Source organism: Dasypus novemcinctus, chromosome 3 (assembly GCF_030445035.2).
Source record: "Dasypus novemcinctus isolate mDasNov1 chromosome 3, mDasNov1.1.hap2, whole genome shotgun sequence".
In the NCBI taxonomy this organism is placed as follows: Eukaryota; Metazoa; Chordata; class Mammalia; order Cingulata; family Dasypodidae; genus Dasypus; species Dasypus novemcinctus.
Window position 1 is genome coordinate 158,233,252 of NC_080675.1, and position 19,709 is coordinate 158,252,960.

Here is a 19,709-nt window from a genome sequence, read left to right on the forward strand (position 1 = left end):
AGAGAAGGACTGAGTGGACTACTGATGTTTAATGTATTTAGAAGTTTTAGTTAGCTTTACTGTAAAACTGTGGAAATTGTATAGAGTGGATGATAACACAAAGTGAGTAACAACTAGTTTATAAATGGGGATGTGACTGAAAATGGTAGTCTAGTTATGTAAATGCCAATTTACAGAATACCTGAGAATAATCTAGGAACTGGATAGCACAGTAAACCAAAAGGTGGGTGAGAATTGTGGTTAATGGGACAGATGTAAGAGTGTCCTTTGTTAGCTACAACAAATGTATATCACTACTCCAGTTGCTGGGAATGTGGAGAAGCATGGGAAAAGTACAGCTGGAGTGACCTATGGACTGTGGTTAGTAGTAATAATATAATATTCTTGCATCTATGCAAAAGATGTACTGTGTCGATACTGAGTCAGTATGGAAAATGTGAGTCATATGTACATTATGGACATGGTAATAATCAGATGATATTATTTTATCTGTAGCAAACGACACACCACATTGTGGTATGTTGATGGAGGGGTGTTGTTTGGGAATTCTGCATATGTGCATGATTGTTTTATAAGTTTACAACTTCTGTCATAAAAAAAATATTTAAAAATAATAGGGTGGGTTGGGAGAAAAACACACCAAACGTAAGATAAAAACTATGATTAGTAGTAAGATTTTGACAGTGTTCTTTCATAGTTTGTGACAAACGTCTCACGACAATGCAAGGTGTTAGTGGAGAGTTGATGTATGGGACCCCTATATGATGTTATGCATGTTTGCTTTGTAAATTCACAACTTTTACTATACACTTAATTGTTTATGTATGTTCATATATAAATGATATAGATAATAATCAGATTGGTTAGGAGAAAAATAGTTTAGTAGTAATATTTTGACAATGTTCTTTAATCATTAGTTAAAAAGGCTTAAAAATAATACAAGTTATTGGTGGTAGGGTGAGATGTTATATATGTTGTTTGATCTTATATATGTTTGTTTTGTAAGTTCACAACTATTATACATTTATTATATATGTTTATGTATGAGTGATATATTTCAATAAATAAAAAATAAAAAAAGGAAAGAAAAAAACAAAACACCCTAGGAAAAACAGCTTTCCCTCTTAGCCCCCAAGGAGCTTCTCAGGCTGCCAGTATTCATCAAAAAATAACCCCACAGCCTACTCTCTGCAGGTAGTGTACAGGGTTTTAGCAAGTAAACTAAGGGGAAAGAAGAAAGAAAAAAAAGGAACCTTAAAAAAAAAGTCTTTATGTTCCCTGACATGTGGTATCAGCTGGATGCCTAATAACCCAGTGGATCACTTTTCCATTTCTCTAAGGAGAACTGGGAATCAAACCAGGGCCCTCATATATGAAAGGAGGCAATTACTCCACAATCAACTGTCTCGTTAGGTTAATCAACCTTCAGAAAGCTATCTGTCTCCTTTCCCCCAGGCATTTTAGGCTACAGTTTGCTGGAGTCCTGCTTATTAGGCACCTGTCCCACCCTCTCTATTTCCTCTCTTTATGGGGCTGGAGGGAGAAGGTTGGGTGGGGTAGGAGGGGGGGGGCAGCCTGCCTGAGCAGATACCCCTCCCCTCTCCCTGTCAGGTCAGGGTTCCTTCCCCAGATTCAAAGGAGGCTCAGATGGCCAAACTTACCACAAAGAAACCACAGTTCGCCCTCTGTCAGACCCCTCTTCCTCCCAGGAAATGCCCCCTCCCAGTCAGTTTGCAGCAGCAAGTCAGGGGCTCCACCATGGTTATTTGCTCTGAGGGTGTGGTATATGTGTTTCTAGCCACAGGAGCTAGCAACTCATGGTTTTCCTTTGCCTTCTCTATCTTTCCAGTACTCTCTTAGATGACTTAGGGCAGCTTCCCATTCTATATATATCCAAAGCAGCTCCTTTAGATACGTTCCTGCCTTCTCTCCATTGTTTTGTTGTGTTTTTTTTGTAAGAGGGTCCCACTCTATTTACCTACTTTTGTGCCATTTTCCTTGAAGTCCACTATTTTTAAAATATTCTACATCCAAATACACTGTATAGGTAAACTAAATATCAATAACAAAGAAGGAAAATGTATGTGGCTCAACCAATTGGGCTCCCATTTACCATTATAGGAGGTCCAGGGTTCAATGCCCAGGGCTTCCTGGTGAGGGAAAGCTGGCCCACACTGCAAGCTGACCCACGTGGAGGGCCAGTCCACGCTGGAATGCCACCCCACACAGGAGTGCCCCGCTGCATGGGAATGCCGCCCAGCATGGGAAAGTCACCCCACGCAGGAGTGCCGGCCAACACTGAGAGCTGGCACAGCAAGAAGATGCAATAAGAGACACAGAGGACAGAGGAGAGAAAAGAAGACGACGTAGCAGAACAGGTAGTTGGGGTGGCGCAAGAGATTAATCACCTCTCTCCCACTCTGGAAGGTCCCAGGATCGGTTCCCGAAACCACCTAATGAGAATACAAGCAGACACAGAAGAACCTAAGGCCTGAGAAGACAAATATAATTTATCAGAGGTTGACTGAGGAGGCAGGGAAGGGTAGTTCTGGCTAGCTTTCTTGGCATAGGTAGCAACAAGGCAAGAGAGAAGAAGGAATGTTTCAGAAATAGCCAAAGAATCTATTCTACTGTAACAGCAGAACAGTATTCCTGAAGAAATCTTACATTTTCAAAAACCCTGTTATAAAAACAATTATGTCAACACAAAGTGTTAAAGATTAGAAAATTTTAGATTTATACGAGTAGTTTTTCATAAATACAATGCCAGTAATAATCACGAGAAAAAGAATTAGGATTGCTATTCTCCATCTACTTTTGTGTGTGGAGATGGAAAATTTTTAACAATGAGCATGTATTATTTTCATTATTTTTAAAAACTGAAAATTAAAATTTAAAATGTGACATGCCCAGTATAAACTGTTACATAATTGATTAATCAATCATATTATATCCAACTTGGGTTCTAAATACTCAGTTAGAGAAATATCCCAACAAATGGTTGATACATCTGAACCATGGGGTATGAAGGTGTATAATGATTTTGCAGAGAACAGCAAGGGACAGATCATGAAAGGTTTATATTCCCTATTAAAGAATCATTTTTTTTTTAATCATGAAAGCAGTGGAAGTCCACCAGTTTATTTTACACAAGGAAATGACATTATTAATTTCATATTAGTGTACTGATATATTTACACACTTAGCAGTAGTATCCCAAGCTGCTTACATATAACCAACCATCCTTGCTCTTCTATGATAAGCATATATCACTGAATATAAATACTGCTATGAAGTCAATGAAGAATTCATTAAGTACCCACTCTCTATAAAACCACTGGTAGTTTTCAAATGCTGAAAGTTGCAATTATTTTTTCCCCCATGTTTTGATATTGATTTACAGTGAGGTCCTTTGTGACAAGTCCTTTCCTAGGCTTTACTCTTGGATCTAAATGTTTATTTTTTAAAGTATCAGTACTTCTTATACAAGGAGTGCATACACTTTCATTTAGGGGCACACATACAGAGCATCTTAGGCAAACTAGAGAACTCTAGAGGAGAGGAAAATAAACCAAGAGACTAATAGCTGCTCCTCTATAAAGGAAAGACTTGTCCAGAAAAGAAATGAAGTTAAACCATCAGCTAGTTTTGTTGAACAATACCAATATTGTATCTAGTTAACTCATAGGTCCTCTGGTCATTCTTTCCAGATAACTACTGGAATCGCATCAGTCAGATACGATTTTAATCTTTCCAGAACAAAACAGTTCTTTTGAGTCATAGCTATATAAATAACTAAGCATTATTAAAAACATTATTCAATGTTTTTGCTGCCAATACTATGTCACTATGTTTTTATTAATGAGTGAGTACATTTATTTTATTTAAAAATAAGCACACTAATTTTGAGAAAATTGCAGTTCATTAGAATACTGCCTTTAAAAAAAAATTATTAGTACATTTCAAAAAGTTGACAAATAAGCAGCTCATTGCATAGGCTACTGCTGACCCCTACTGGTAAGCTGTAATATCGTTTTGGCTTTGTATTAACTGCCATATTTTTAGCAAAGTAACTAAATAATACAAGGGAAATATATTTTTTAATTTTTATACTTTTATAGTTTAGATAAAATGAGTAAGAGACTAGGCACAACTATTGGACTCCACTAAATTAATGTCAAAGGTTTTGTTACTACTCAGAGTGAGCTCTGAGGTTGGATTATGGATATCACAGCTACAAATTAGTCATCTTTGATCCACAGAATTTATAGCTGATCAAATTTTAAAATTTTAAAAGTTAAAATCCTAATATATGAAAGCAATCTGTTATTACTAGTATTTCCTTTATTTCATATATTGACATAAAAATGTTTTAATAAGTAATCTGTACCCAAATTGCTTCAGCATATAACTCCTAAAATACTCAAATTGTTTTCTTAAACTAAGCTCAACATTTTCTTCATTAGTTCTTACATTATTATTTAGTGAAATAAATTTCTCTTTACAATAATGAAACAGTGAACTTCAGCAAGCAATTAGTATAAAACTCACCTCAAATTTTGAATCAATGAAGCTTTACAACATCCTTTCCAAAAAAAACTTTCAACCCCCTTAAATGGGAGCATTTTAAAATTGTATCTTGAAACAAACACTTCAAACATCTTGCAAACGACAAGTACGTTGACACTTTCTGGTAGACTGTACTCACCATCTATATCCTTTTTCCTCCTTCCTGCTCTTCTCTCTTCAGGGTGATTATGGTCAAGTGACTTGCTTTGGTCGATGAAATTTTAAAAAAGTGGAAACTTTAAAAAGCCTGAGTGTCAAAGACCTTGCCCCTTTCACTATGTTCTCCACCTGGTGAAGATACCATGGGGCAGAGTCCCCAAGGGACCTGAAGTACTTGTGAAGTATGAGCAAGAAATTAAATGTGTTATTATGAGCCACTAGGATTCTGGGGTTCAGCATAACCTTGTCTACCCTAGCCTCAGGGAATGCATTTCAAAGAAGTGGCAAATTGAATGAATTTTAATTCTTCCAGCAGTTATAACAAGTTAATGACGTGTTAACATTGAAGAGAAAAATCGCTTCATTCATAAATTACCACAATACCCTCAACAAGCTTTCTAGTTGGATCAATAATATGATCTCATTGTTTCTGAGCTTATAAATTAGAGAATGAGTTAAATATCATGTGTCTACATAGGAACAACTGTGACAGATTTCTTTTCTTCCCAACTTTTTTAGCCCATTCCTTCTCCAGTATTTCTCTCCCTTTCAATAAATGTTACAGAGCAGTATTGCTCAATGGAATAATCAGAATCCTCATAGGCTAAACAGAGAGAGATAAAGAACACAAACTTTCCTCTTCTGATAATGAGTTAGCACTGGGAAATGTGTTTTAAAACATCATCAGGGAAACGGATTTGGCCCAGTGGTTACGGCGTCCGTCTACCACATGGGAGGTCCGCGGTTCAAACCCCGGGCCTCCTTGACCTGTGTGGAGCTGGCCCATGCGCAGTGCTGATGCGCTCAAGGAGTGCCCTGCCATGCAGGGGTGTCCCCCGCGTAGGGGAGCCCCACGCGCAAGGAGTGTGCCCCGTAAGGAGAGCCGCCCATTGCGAAAGAAAGTGCAGCCTGCCCAGGAATGGTGCTGCCCACACATCCCGTGCCGCTGACAACAACAGAAGCGGACAAAGAAACAAGACGCAGCAAATAGACACAGAGAACAGACCGGGGGGAGGGGGGAGGGAATAAATAAATAAATCTTTAAAAAATAAAATAAAACATCATCAGCTCATGAACTCCTCTTGCTAACAAAACCTCTCCTAACAAAGGAAGCAAAATCATTGATAGGTCAAGCACAACCAGCAATTTACACATGTTTAGCTAGCTGTTCCCATGAAAAATATAAACAAGTATGCAACGCAAATAATGGGAAATCTATTCATAAGCAATATTTTAAAAGATAACGCAAAACATAACAGTGTTTTTGCAAGTAATGAAATCTTGATTATTTGAACACACAAGCATAACATCTTTAGTTTACAATTTCTTCGGTTTAATGGTTCCAAAAGAAAAGCAATGAAGAAACTTCAACAAATACCTAAATTTTTTTTAGTATCTCCATAAAATAATCACAGGTATATTATGTCCCAAGTTCATTAAAATGAGGATCCCATTGGAAATCCACTGAACCAAGCATTACAAATATTAAAATAAAGTTATTTCTAAAGGGAGGAAAAGGAGGGGGGGAAGGAGGGAAAGAATAAAAGTTTCATTGTGGACAAATTCTTTTGTTTCTAAAGTTCTTTGAGATGCCTGAAAGAACATCAAGATCATTTTTCTTTACTACTTTGCGCTATAGTTACATAGCATTAAAATACAGTGACAGGGAAGCAGCTGTGGTTCAAGCATATGGGCTCCCTTCTACCATATGGGAGGTCCTCGGTTCGTGTCCCGAGGCCTTCTTGTGAAGATAGGCTCACCAGCACACTGCGGAGAGCCCACTCAGCAAGGTGAGGCAACGAAAAAAAAAAAAAAAGGCAGCACACTGCGGAGAGCCCACTCAGCAAGGTGAGGCAACGAAAAAAAAAAAAAAAGGAAGGGAGACAAGCAAGAACACAGAAGAGCCTGCAGGAAATGGACACAGAGGGCAGAGAGCAAGCAAGCCGCAAGGAGGGAGGGGAAATAAATAAATACAGGCACAGAAAAACGTACAGTGAATGAACACAGAGAGCAGACAGCACACAAAAAGCCGCGGGGGTAGGGTGGGCGATAATTAATTAAAAAAAAATACAGTGACAGTTTGACATTCATGATAAAATGAGTAGACATTATTAACTTTAATGTACTCTTTTTTTTCTTTTCAATTTGTACAGTGCCATTCCAAAACAACCTTCTACCATGACAGAAATGTTCTCTTTCTGTACTGTCCAGCATGTGGCTATTAAGCACTTTCACTATGGATATTGTGGATAAGGAAATGAATTTTTAATATTGTTTAATTTAAATTTAATTTAAATGCAAATAGCCCACATGTGGCTAGCAGCAATTACATTAAGGCTGAATTTATATATTTATACTAATTATCATTTTTTCACTTAAACTCAGCTCTTTCAGATGTTAAAAAAAACTGTAAAAATAATTTTTACTTTTTTTTTGCTTAGCATTTATTGACTGAAATTGTCACCTTAAAAATATAAATTAAAAAATTTAAGTACATTCAAAACTGCAAATGTTTCATTGCCAAAAATGTAAACCAAACTTCGTGACTGACATTTCTGACTTAGCACTTTTAGAGAAAATATGCTCAAAATTTAAAATGCTGTTCATCCAGTTCATGCACAAAAATGAAACAGGTATCTAAACTGTGATTAAATTTTGATTACCAAGGTTTTAAAATTAAACAAATTTTAAAATTTACTGACTTGCTCTTAAAGTATTCATCTTAAAAATGTGTTTAAAAATGAAAGTTACATAAATATCATGAATAAGGGTTGAAGATTAAAGAATCACTTGCCCCTGCCTAGCTTTCTATTTTCTTATTTTAAAAAACTATTTAATATGCATCCAATAAGAAGTAAAATTTTATAAATGGAATTGTCAAAGAGAATACACAAAAATTTAGAATACTAAACACTTCCATAAAGCGAGACCAATCATTTAAAATTAGACCTAGTCTAAATAATTCTTTAAGTTTATGACATATTTGTTTTCTTGACTGTTGGGGGTGGGGGAGGGGGGGCTGCTAGCTCAAAGTATGATATGTCAAATGACTTTATATACACAAAACACAAAAACACACAACAGATATATATCTGTTGTCTGATTTGATGGGTTAACTAACATTTAGAAACTGGTATCTCACTTTTAGTGCACAGGTACCACAGTATAATATAATGGATGCATAAAAATGAATTCGAACTTGTAAAAACAAATACATAGCAATGTTTTTTTTGGCCCCTCCGCTTGCAAATAAAACCCTTCAAGTGTACAAGGAAATTGTCTGGTGCAATAGAAAGACCCATATCCCTGCCACCTCCTCCTCAACTCTCCCTCCCAAATCTCTAGTAAGAAGCTATATATCACAAAGAATGGTTGAATTGAGTTCCTTATACTTCTTTAAAATATAGGATGATTGGATAGTGTTTTAAATATTTCTATCAAGAAAAGTTAGCATTTCACTCATAGTAAAACTCAGAAGGAAACTTCCTTGAGGTAACCAGGAAAATTCACTTAACATGAAACACCTCATTGCTCCATGATGGATAAGTTTGGTTAAATTTTAACTACATGGCTGGCTAGAAATAGGTCATCAATGTGAAAGCAAGTGAAAGCAAGACTAACTGGACTACAAATTGGAAAATCTAGCTTTTGCCCTAAATGGTCTTAAAAGTGCCTTTGGACTCATCCATTAACCTCTTGTAAGTTTATTTTCTCCCCAAAGAATAAAAATTTGCCTCAACTATCTATAAAACTCCTCCTAGCTTTGAAATATTCTATGACTAATAAATTATATCAGACATACATTTTTCTAAAAACTGGGATTCTTTCAAATAAGACTTGAAGAGGATTTGACAAGAAGCCACTGTCAGTCAATCAGTAATGATGAGGGAGGAACTACTAAATCTGAAAATCCAATAAGAAAAGAATCTCTGATTTATAACGAAATTCATAATTTTCAGGCACCTGTGTATTATCCAGACAGTTATACTTGTAATGAAAGTTCTGCACAACTGTACCATATAATACACATAAGCACTAAAATACAAATGGAGCATCAGAAGACTTCACTATTGGAAATATTAATCAAATTCCACATGTTCAATTTAAGAAATAATTAACATACTTTTATAAGGCTAGCTCCAAAACAGAGCAAATCATGGGGATTATATAAGCCCTTAAACCCTAGCAGCAGTTGAAGCTACATAGGTCCAAGATTGGGGGAAATTAAGAAGGCCCTTTTGCTGGAATTCAAAATCAGTCAGCAAAACTTAATTCCCTCTTCCTATTTCTTCTATCACACTTGGTTGCATGATGCTCTTTTATACTAATTCCTTAATTTTTTCCCCCTCAAGGTGGTCCAATGTTCATTTGAATCAGATCCTACTACCAAATTCAGAGGGGAGGGCGAGGGGCTGCTGTGTGACTTTTCCCAGTCATCAATCTCTCTCACTCTCAATCCAGTCACCAGTTGCAGAAGCAATCTATGCCAATACAATATAAACACAGGCATCACCATCACTGTACATCAAGGCAAATATTTAGATTCACTGATTAAATTTTAACCTTAAAGTGGGTAAAACCTTAGTGGCACTATATTTCAATATTTTAATTACTGAAATAACAAACATTTATTGAATATAAACCAAACCTAAGAGTAGAACCTTTCCCTTTTACTCTAAGTACTTAATCAAAACTCTGTTTCTTTCCCCCATCCTCATGCCTGCCACCCATCCACAGCTATCACCACTGTCTTTTTATGCTTTGGTTTATTGATCTATAAAGTAGGTATTACAATAGTGTCTACTTCATAGGATTGTTTTAAGGATTAAATAAGTTCATACGAGTAAACTACTTCCAACAGTGACTGAAATGTAATAAGCCCTCAAAAAATGTTAGCTGCTATCAGAGTTCAACCAACCCCACGTTGATGGACATTTAGGCTAGCAATGCTACAATGAACTGTTGTCACTTGACAAATATATATGCGATGCTACATTGAACATATATAGAATGCTACAATGAATGTTATTTGTCACTTGACTTTTTTTCTGTTGGTTAAATTCCTGCAAGTAAAAATGTGACCTCAAACATACACACAGAAAAAAATTTTTAGACATGGTCCAACTGTCCATCAAAAACACTGAGTCAATCTGCATTCCCTTTAACAGCATGTAAGAGTATCTTCCCTGTATTTTCTCCAAACATTGGGCATTAATAATCCTTAACCTTAAGAATAGTCTTTTTCATCTTTGCCAATCTGACAGATAAAAATGGCCGTTTTTGTCACTTCCTCTATTGCGGTATTCTTTTGATTTGATAGTTCATATTTGATGGGAGGGTTAGAAATGTTTTTTCCTGGGCCAATAGGAAAGAAAAAAACATCTGTGTCCTATATGCCTCCCAATCAGGAATGGGAATGAGAGACGTCCTCTTCTCTTCAATCTCCATAAGATCTTATTTTTAGTTAAGTTCTCTCTTGTTGCATAGATTTGCTGCTTAAGCAGGACTAATCTGCTCTTACTGCTTAGCCAGACTCCTCTCTTTCATTAAAATTTAGATGCCTTTTGTTGTCCATTCGTATTTATAATATTTATAAATAAAACTGGCAACTGGTTTAAGTACTGCTACTTTATTTCATATATTGACATATGATTAAGTGATTTTGCTCCAAGGCTGGGATTTTTTTTCTTCCAAGTCTCCTGTGGCCTTCTATTTTAAAAATGAAAGAATTGGCCCAAAAAGGTTAATTATATAAAGAACTTGAATTGGTTACCTCCCAGTTCTGAGTTCTGCTACCAAACAATGAAACGCTTTTTCCTGGGACCACAGCTCTCAAATGCTTCTAATGCAAAGCCTCTCCCTTAATGAACTTTCAGGGTTAGGAAGAGGAACTGGTGTTTGATGCTTTCAAGCTATATTCCTTCTCTCCCTTACAAAGATCCCAGCTTTGGAGGGTAGGGAAGAGGAAGTTCCACCTTAGCCCCTTCCCTACTGCAATCCTCAGACACTATCATCACCTAAAACTTCTCCAAGACTGAAGTCTTTCTCCATGACCACAACACCCCATCCTCCTGATGGCTTACTCAATCAGTTACTCAAGTCCTTTGGCTCTCCCCGTTCTCTCTATTCATTCTCTCCTCCTTTCCTTCTTTGCCTCCCACCCAGCTCAGATTCCATGGCCCATTCTTTTATTATTATTATTTTTATACCAATGTTACAAGTTACTCCATTAACATGAGATAATAACTATAATAACTACTGCTTTGGTCTGTGGTTAGACACCCCCCTTATTTTTGTTCATTCCTCATTCATGAGAGATTCAGGATGATGGCCACTCTGACTACTTTCAGGTTGAGAAGGGACATAGGTATTATGGGGAGGAAAGGAACTGTTTCACTCGTGGTTGAAGATATTCCTTGTTTTGGGGATGGGACGGTCCCTCATCATCGTTTCGTTAGTTGTCCAGGGAAAGACCCAAGAACTGGACAGTAGCTGATTGCAACTCTGCTGGGTTTCAAGATTTAACCAACATATAAACAATTTGAAGATTTAAGTCTCTGAGAAATATACTTAACACATACACTGAAAAGTATAGGTTCAAATAAAAGGAGTAGATGAATCATGGTTAGGGGAATTCTACTGGGGAAATAAGATTTTCATATATTTCCCAGATAGGGCCCACCAAAGAGGTATTGATTTCATGAGGTCATGTGGCTTGCCTATGGTATATGGATGTCCCTAGAGCCTTGGGAGCATTTTTGTTTGAGCTTTGTATTTATTTACTATGTGAGGCATGTCATTTTAATCACTTTCTTTACAAAATCCCAAACCCCTTAGGCTCTCTGTACTTGTATTGCATCTACATGTCAAAATTCCAAACCTGCATAACTGCAACAGTCTACCTTCTTCATCTCTCAGACAACTGGGTACTGTAGGAGAAAATCCTCTAAACAAGCAGAAGCTTCCATCATTACACTTGTCACCAACCACATGGTAAATAACGCACCCTGATTCTATTGTATTTCTCTAGCCAAACTGCTACGGGACTCTTCAGATCAAATAATTTCAAACTTGTGCACTCCACAAATCTTCACTCCTCAATCAGATGGCCTTGCCTGGTAAAAAGGAAGCAGAAGTCATCAGATGAGAACTCACACAACTGCCTTGTTCTCCCCCAAGTCTGCATCTATTTTTGTACCATCCCACTTTTCTTATCACAAAGGAGGAAGAGGAAATATTCCCAAAGTCAATCCCGCCACCTTAACTCTGGAGTCCATCCCATCCTGTCTTCTTAAAATCTTGGACTTTCAATTAATTCCTTTTTCTGGATCTTCAACTCCTCTCTAATAGAGATTTCCTATCAGCATTTAGACAGGCTCAAATCTTTCATCTTAGGAAACAGAAGAGAGGGCAAGAAGAAAGAAGAGAGGAAAAAAAAGGGGAGAGAATTAAAAGAACTCCTTTGGGGCCAAGCTCCCTCCAGCTACGACCCTCACTCGCTCTTCCATTTCACAGTCAAACCTCAAGATCTGTCTACATTTGCTGCCTGGTTTTCCCACCTCCTTCTCACTCTCTAGTCCACTCAAACGCAGATTCTACTCCCTAGAGCTTCCACCTCTCCTAACATAATCACTATCACCTTGTCACTAAATTCCTAGGACACATGTTGGTCTCATCTTATTTGATGCCTAGGCACAATCACACCTTCTCAAAATACTCTCTTCCTCTGGCCTCTGTAATATCAAACTCTTGGATTTCCTTCCGCCTGAAAGCTACTACTCATCTTCTTATACTCAACCTTTAAACGGGAAAATTTAAAGGAATTCTTTTCTCACTTTCTAAGTAATCTCATTCTGGTCCTTAAATTCTATTATCACCAGCATGACAGATTCTCACATTTATATACACTTTTTTCCTATGAACACTTTTTCTCTCCACTTCTAATTTTCCCCAGATCAGTAAACCACCATCGACAAGTTGTTCAAACCTCAAACCTTATTAATCAGGAATTTATTTCAAAGGAAAAAAAACAAGAAACAAAAAAACACTTCAAACTGGTTTCAGCCAAAAAAATTATTAACTCAGGTAACTACCAAGCAGTAGGCACTCTAAAAATGTCCAGGGGGTCAATCTAATTCTGTGCACGCTGGATCAAGGTATTCAAATGCTGCTGTCAGGAAGAAATCTCTCTTCACTTTTCAGATCTGCATTCCTCTGTTCTTGCTTCAGTCTCAGGTAGGCTCTCAAGGGTAAGAGCCAGGACGACCACAAGAAGCTTCAAGTTTAGAGTCTATCAATTTGGCAACCCAATAGAGTGTGCTTTTTCCCACAAGAGGTCAAGTTAAAGTCTCCAGGCTGGGCCAATCATGATAATCAAAATTGGGCAAACCTGACTTTTTTTTTTTTACCACCAAAAATCTCTTCTTCACCTCTACAACCCCTACTTTTCTCTACCTGCCTAAATCATGTCTCCACCTAAATGTCTTCACTAGCTAAGAAGTTCCCAAACCTTAACATGTTCACAATTTTGAGGGGCCTGGCAACCTTTTCAGCTATCCATTTCACTCCAGCTACAATGGACTGGTCATTTCTTTGGTCGTGCTCACTCCTTCCAATGTCAGAGCCTGCCCATGCTTTTCTCTCTGTCTATAAAGTGCTTCCTTTCTTTTTCATCTAGTTAATGCCTACTTATTCTTCCAGTCTCACTTTCATATCATGTCCTTAAGGATATTCCCCCTGATCTCTAGAGTAAGTTAAATAACCCTTATTATTAACCAAACTAGCAGTCGGCATTTATCAGGATCCTGGTAATTACCTGTTGAACATCCATCATCCCCAAGAGAACAGAGGCTCCATGAGGGTAGGACCTACTATATCTGTCTTGTTTATCACCTTGGATTCTTGCTACCTGGAACACTGAGGTACTCTTTAAATATTTATGAAATAAATGAGTGAAAGTGATGCTCTGACAGTCATTTTAAAACCCACATATTTGATTTTTGTTTAAAAGGATCAATCAAGAAAAGATGAGGCACTCAATGAAATAAACGCATATATTTACAAAGCTCTTACCCACAAAAGTTCCCAAAGAATATCTAATGTTGTAGGTCTGTTACTGCCCATATTCAAAAAACATTCAAGGGCTCTACAGGGCTTACAGAATAGAGTTCTAATTTCTTTGGAATTATTTAAGATATTTAAGTTTCAATAAGACCTGACTCCAATGAAGCGTTTTTATCTCAACCTTATCTCCTGTTCTGACCACTCACAAACTCTGTGAGTAGCTTTCTATTCTACTCTGTGGATTCCTACACATTCTATACATTCCCTTGAAAGGGGAGGAGTTATACCTCGAACAAGACTCCTGCCTAAGCCCCTCCCTTGAAAAGAATGGCATCTACTTTACTTCCTGAACTTTTAAAAAAATTAATGTTCTGTTAAATTGGGCTTGAAAATGTTTACTAGAGGTTCTTTCTAAAGATCCCATTCTACCCACCTGTCAGTGAGGGCAGGCAGAGGGTTGTGTGGAGTGCACTAACACCTCAACCTACAAAGCAAATGTGAAGAGAGCTGCTCTGGCAGAAGTGGAGACTCTACAGCTTTATCTTCCCTTCTCCCCATACTTCCCCACCGTGGCACTGTTCAGGAAACCTCGAGCGCTGAAGAACATGTACAACCACCGCTCTAAAAAACAGGCACCTAGACTTTTTTCCCAAACTTTTTGCCATTGAGTCTTAGTTCACATTTTTTTCTCCAACTTGGGAGTCCAACAAACATGAGAGTAAGAATTTGTTTCATCATGCATCTCTCATCAGTGAACAAGGCTGGGTACACAGTAAGTACTCAATAAATATGAGTTGAATGAATGAATGAATGATGCTCTTCCTCTTAATCTTTTGTCAGTCTCATTCATTCTTCAGAGCCAGTACAAAGGACATTTTCTTTAGAAAGTCTTCTATAATTCTGCTATGTAGAATTAAATTATGTGTCCTACAAACATTCAACAGCAGGCTAGGAAATGTGGATATATCACTAAAAACACAGTTCCTGCCTTCGAGGGCTGCCAGTCTAGAACTTTTTTATATTTGCCATAATTCTTATGCTATTTTACTTTATATTTACATATTCATTCATTCAACAACTATGTGAATACCTAATCACATGTCAAACACAAAACCTATGTCTCCTATATCTTATAGCTGTAACAAAGACCAAAGACTCAATTACTACTTCTTGAATTGCATTCAGGATAATTATAGAAAAATACTTTAAAACATTTTCTAAAGTAAATGTTAGGAACCAAAATCATAATGCTTCTTAATTACTTCTTATTTACCCATTAATTACATAACTGGAATCCTATATAAACCAGTTCACATTAGATTTCTTAGCTACACAATTAATGCTAATATTGCATTATGCCATAATGCTAACTAGTATTTAAAATATAAAATGATCCAGAAATTCTACTTTTGAGACTCTGTCCTAAATACACATGCACACATGTACAAACACACACACAAGTACATGCGTGTATTTATATTGGCCAGGGGCTAGTACAATGAGAATACCATGAAGAAAAAAAAAAAAGTTGCAGAGAAATACGCATAGTATGATTCTAATTTTATTGTTTAAAAAAGGAGAAGAAATTAATAGCTACAAAGTAGTTTGTATATAATTATACAAACACAAACAAAAGAGAAGATACAATCCAAGCATTAACATAGGTTATCCCACAGGAGGGAACTAGAAGAACAAAAGAGAGACAATTACTTTCCATGTATTCCTCTGTAAAATGAAAAAGTTATTCTTTCAAATATATAAAAAGGCTTTTTTCCCCTGTGCTTTAGTTCTAAATATAGACCTTTCCCAACTTCTGAATATCTGACATACAAATATCCTACTCATAAAGAGCTGTGCTATTCCAGGCAACTTGAAGGAAGAAAGGGAGAAGGACAGAGTGCGCATTTTTTATTAATTCTCTTCTCATCAAGAAGCTTCAATTAGTGTGTTGGGGGGGTAAGGAAAGGAGAACGGAAATATTGACAGGGAGGGCATTTAACACAATAAAATAAAATAAAAATTTTAAAAGGTCAATTAAGGCATAATGTGATGGAAACAGTATAGGTTTCTAATGAAAAAATTTTCCAGTTATAAATCAACTTCTACCTATTAATCTTTAGAAACCATATCTTATCTAGAACACAAGCAAACATTCTGTAAATTCTCTAAAAGCTTGTTTAGAGCACTCAAAGATAAGTATTGTTTCATTGTCTTTCAAAATCTGTGCAGTAAGCTGTCCAGTATACTCAGAGAAGGGCCTGGCTTCACGATGGTTGCTATACCACCACTACTATCTGAATAGCATTTTACAGTTTACAAAGTTCTTTGCTAAACATGACTCAAGTGTTCAGATAAGAGAAAGCAAATAAAGTAAAATACATCTATCATTAAAACATATACAACTTAATCTTTGATGATTAAAAGGGTGGCAGAGCATGAACTTGAAATGTTTGCTTGAGTCACTATAAGCTTCTGTTAAAATTGTACAACAGCTAAAACATTTTCATAAATAGAAAATTCCAGGTGAGACACTGCCACAAGACCAAAAATTTATTGTAATATTTATAAGCAAAGGCTTTAAAGAGGCTATCTCCATTGTGCTTTGACTGTTAAGACATACTCCTCTCAAACTTATTCTATGAACATCAATAACAATCATGGGAAAATCTGGGCTATAATCCTTGACAAATTATTTCTTACACCACTTTTTTTCCAAAGGGAAAAAAATAGTTTCACATTATACAGTGATTCTGCAAAAAGGATTCCTATAACCGTTTATGTACATTATTGAGTTTGAATACTGAAAAATCTAATTTAAAATCTAACTAGGTACTCAATATAACATATAAACCAATATGCCAAACACTACAAATGGAAGATGCATGTCCATTTATTTCCAGATTCAGCAAAGATAAGCACATTTTTAAATGCTTTGTGCTCTTTGTAGTTGTCTGACACAAACTAAATAAAACTTTTCCGGGAAAACCCTCCATAAATAGCAAGCCAGTAAGATCTTCATTCCAGGTATTTAGGAAAGTCCAAAAAGAGGGAATAAAGAAGGTGTCAATTCACAAAGAAAAAATACTTCATAAATCTTCTAAAATGAGTAAGGTAAGAACTGAAATTCAGCACAAGATTCAAATGATAACCAGGAAAGGCCACATAAAGTAAATCCATTTAAAACAAAGACCAAATTTCATAATAAATAGTGGGAATAAAAAGTTTGGGATATTCTCTTGAAAAAAAAATTCAATAATTTATTTTCTATGTCATAAAATTTAGGTTATAATTGTAACTACGTATTTGTTCTAAGAATTTAAAAGGAGTGAATTAAATGTTGCTTTTGGGGGAAAAATTTTTCCTACTAGTAGTACGACAACCCAATTCAAACTCATTTGCCTTTCACAGTGCAATCATAAAGGAGGCCATTTTTTTCCAAAAATAATCAACAGTTGAATCAAGCTTCCCAAATGCCTCTCTTAATACTTTAATATTCATTTCATTTTCTTTTTATATGCTTATAACTCAGTCTTCATTGTTGGTCTTTCTCCTCTGTACTTTCTAATCAGACTGCTGGATGTTGTAATATCCAAAACTCACTGAGGAAGCCTCACAAAGAAAGCAAGGCCAAGACAGACGCACACACCACACGAAGACAGGTTTTTGAAAGCAAATTAGTTTTGTAAGCAGTACCTAAGTAAATATTTTGCTTTCCTCATATAACCCTCAGACTGCAGAGACTTGGATGAAGAATTCTCAGCTAATGAGAATTACCTGTATATATAACAAGAGGGGAAATACATCTTGCTCTGATTATTTTAGAATAATGACAACTATATCTTGACCAGGACCAAATTTATAAATACATTTTTTTTAAATGCAGTAAAATACTGTACCAAGGTTGTAAGGGAGTTCCTTTTCATATAGAGTCTCTCCAAGTACTGCAGTCCCTCATCTTTCAGTAACTCCAGTGGGAAATGGTGCAGATTCCTATAATTTAAGAACAAATTCTTGTGCTTTTCCAGCCTTGCCACAGAAATCGTCTTACAAAGTTCGGAGGCCATGACTGAACATATCCCATCAGGCACGTTGTAGCACTACATCTTGTCAAAATTGGTCCATTTCTAAAGAGAATAAGAAAATTAAATAATTATAATACTTCTTACAAGCATCTCCATACAAAGTTATTTGCAGACACTAAAAAGAGAATTATACGTTCAATCCTGTATTTTTCTTTCAAAACAACTATATTGGCCATACATATTTAGAAGGAGATTAAAATGAATGACAATTTAATAAAAATACTTCACTTTTAAAGCAATATTTACCACTAATAGAAATAATTCTAACTGAAAAAATAGTTCTCAGACTTGAGATAGGAATCCCGGTCTAAGAGAATGGAGACCAGTTTCTTAACATACAACCAAGGAAAGGCTTTCCTTCTTGAACCACCTCCTTCCATAATCAGTTTAAGGTATTTCAAAAATACTTTAAAATATATAAAATAATATCTAGAACACTTATACTTTTATTTTCTTTACTTCTAAATATTGTCCTATATTCTTATTTTTTCTTTATCTCATTATTCTTTTTTTCTTTCAGATTTTCAGAATATTGGAAGCAGCAAAGAAATAGGCACCAGGACAGTTTTATTATTTTAAATTATTTCCATAAAAAAAAAAAACTGTACTAGAAACTAAGAACACTGGGTTATTCTATTAGAATCTCTCTGGGCCTCAGCTGTCTAACATATAAAATGGAGCTAGCAATTAATTGATCTATTTAAAGGCCAGAGTCCAAGACAGATTTCTAAACTCTAATTTCTAGCTAGTGAGAAAGCACTAGGTGAATGGAATATTCAGTAATATCTCCAAAGTTAACACAGGAATACAATACTTTCCCATACTGATGCTACCAAAAGTGCTTTCCCATAAGGAGTAAGATATTCAGTGCCTCTACATTTTTTCTCATCCGTAAAGCAAGTGGAACTAGAGACAACATCCATGATTCTGTGTGAAGCTTTCTAGGAAATTATTCATTGAACTTCTCAACTGGAAGCAGCTTAGATGTCTCACAAGCACCTTAACTTAACACATTCAAAACAGCTTTTAATTTGCACCACCAATCGGAATCCTTTCCTACTCTTTCCCATCTCAGCCAATGGCAGAGAGAGACCTCCATCCACACAGTCTCATTTGTGGGTGGGAAACCTGGAAGTCAATGATTACACCCTCTTATGCAACAGTCATCTCCAATCTGTCACAAGGCCAGGGGTTTCCCTCTCCAAAATGTATCTGAAATCTATTCACATGGCTCCATCTGCCAAAACCCTGTTCCAGTGTCATGTCTTGTCTGGCCTACTGTATTAGTGGTCCCCCAGTTTCTACTCTAGCCACTTTCCGAACACATTAATCACTTAGCAGTGCATAAAAATGCAAATCCAGTTACACTGGCTGGCTTTTGAACACACACTCTACTAAATGAATCCTTCAAAAGCTTCTTATTTAGAAAATCAAGCTCTCACCAAGGCCTTCAGGGCTCTTTAAAATCCAACCCACCTACTTCTCCAGCCTTAGCTTATAGCACTTTCCCAGGTTTCCTCCACCAAGCTACTGGGCTTTTTTCTAGGCCGAAAAGTGCCAAACTTTCCCAGAGTACTTTCTGTTCTCTTAGCCTGGAAAGCATTGTCCCATTCTTCAGGTTTAACATAAAAATCACTTCCCTAACCAATCTAATGTGTGTTCTTCTATTATTCTTTCAAATTAACCTGGTTTGGGTGGGTTTTTTTTTTTGGGGGGGGGGGGGGTGGTGGTTAAGACTCTTCACAATTTGTAATTTACTGGCGTGTCTGTTTATTGTTTAAGAACTTGCTAAATAACACAAAGACCTCCTCTAATCCTTGCAACCCGCATTGCATT

At 36.4% G+C, this 19,709-nt stretch overlaps 1 protein-coding gene across 2 annotated transcripts in view; it reads right to left on the reverse strand.

Annotated features, from left to right (window-relative positions):
* Positions 1-19,709, reverse strand: part of LRRC28 (leucine rich repeat containing 28) — a 213,246-nt gene that overhangs the window by 192,179 nt on the left and 1,358 nt on the right. For both annotated transcript variants that reach the window (XM_058294635.2, XM_058294636.2), the window contains exon 2: positions 17,688-17,915. In XM_058294635.2, coding sequence (XP_058150618.1) covers positions 17,688-17,855 — 168 coding nt within the window. In that variant the 5' untranslated portion in view covers positions 17,856-17,915. The remainder of the gene's footprint in view (positions 1-17,687; positions 17,916-19,709) is intronic.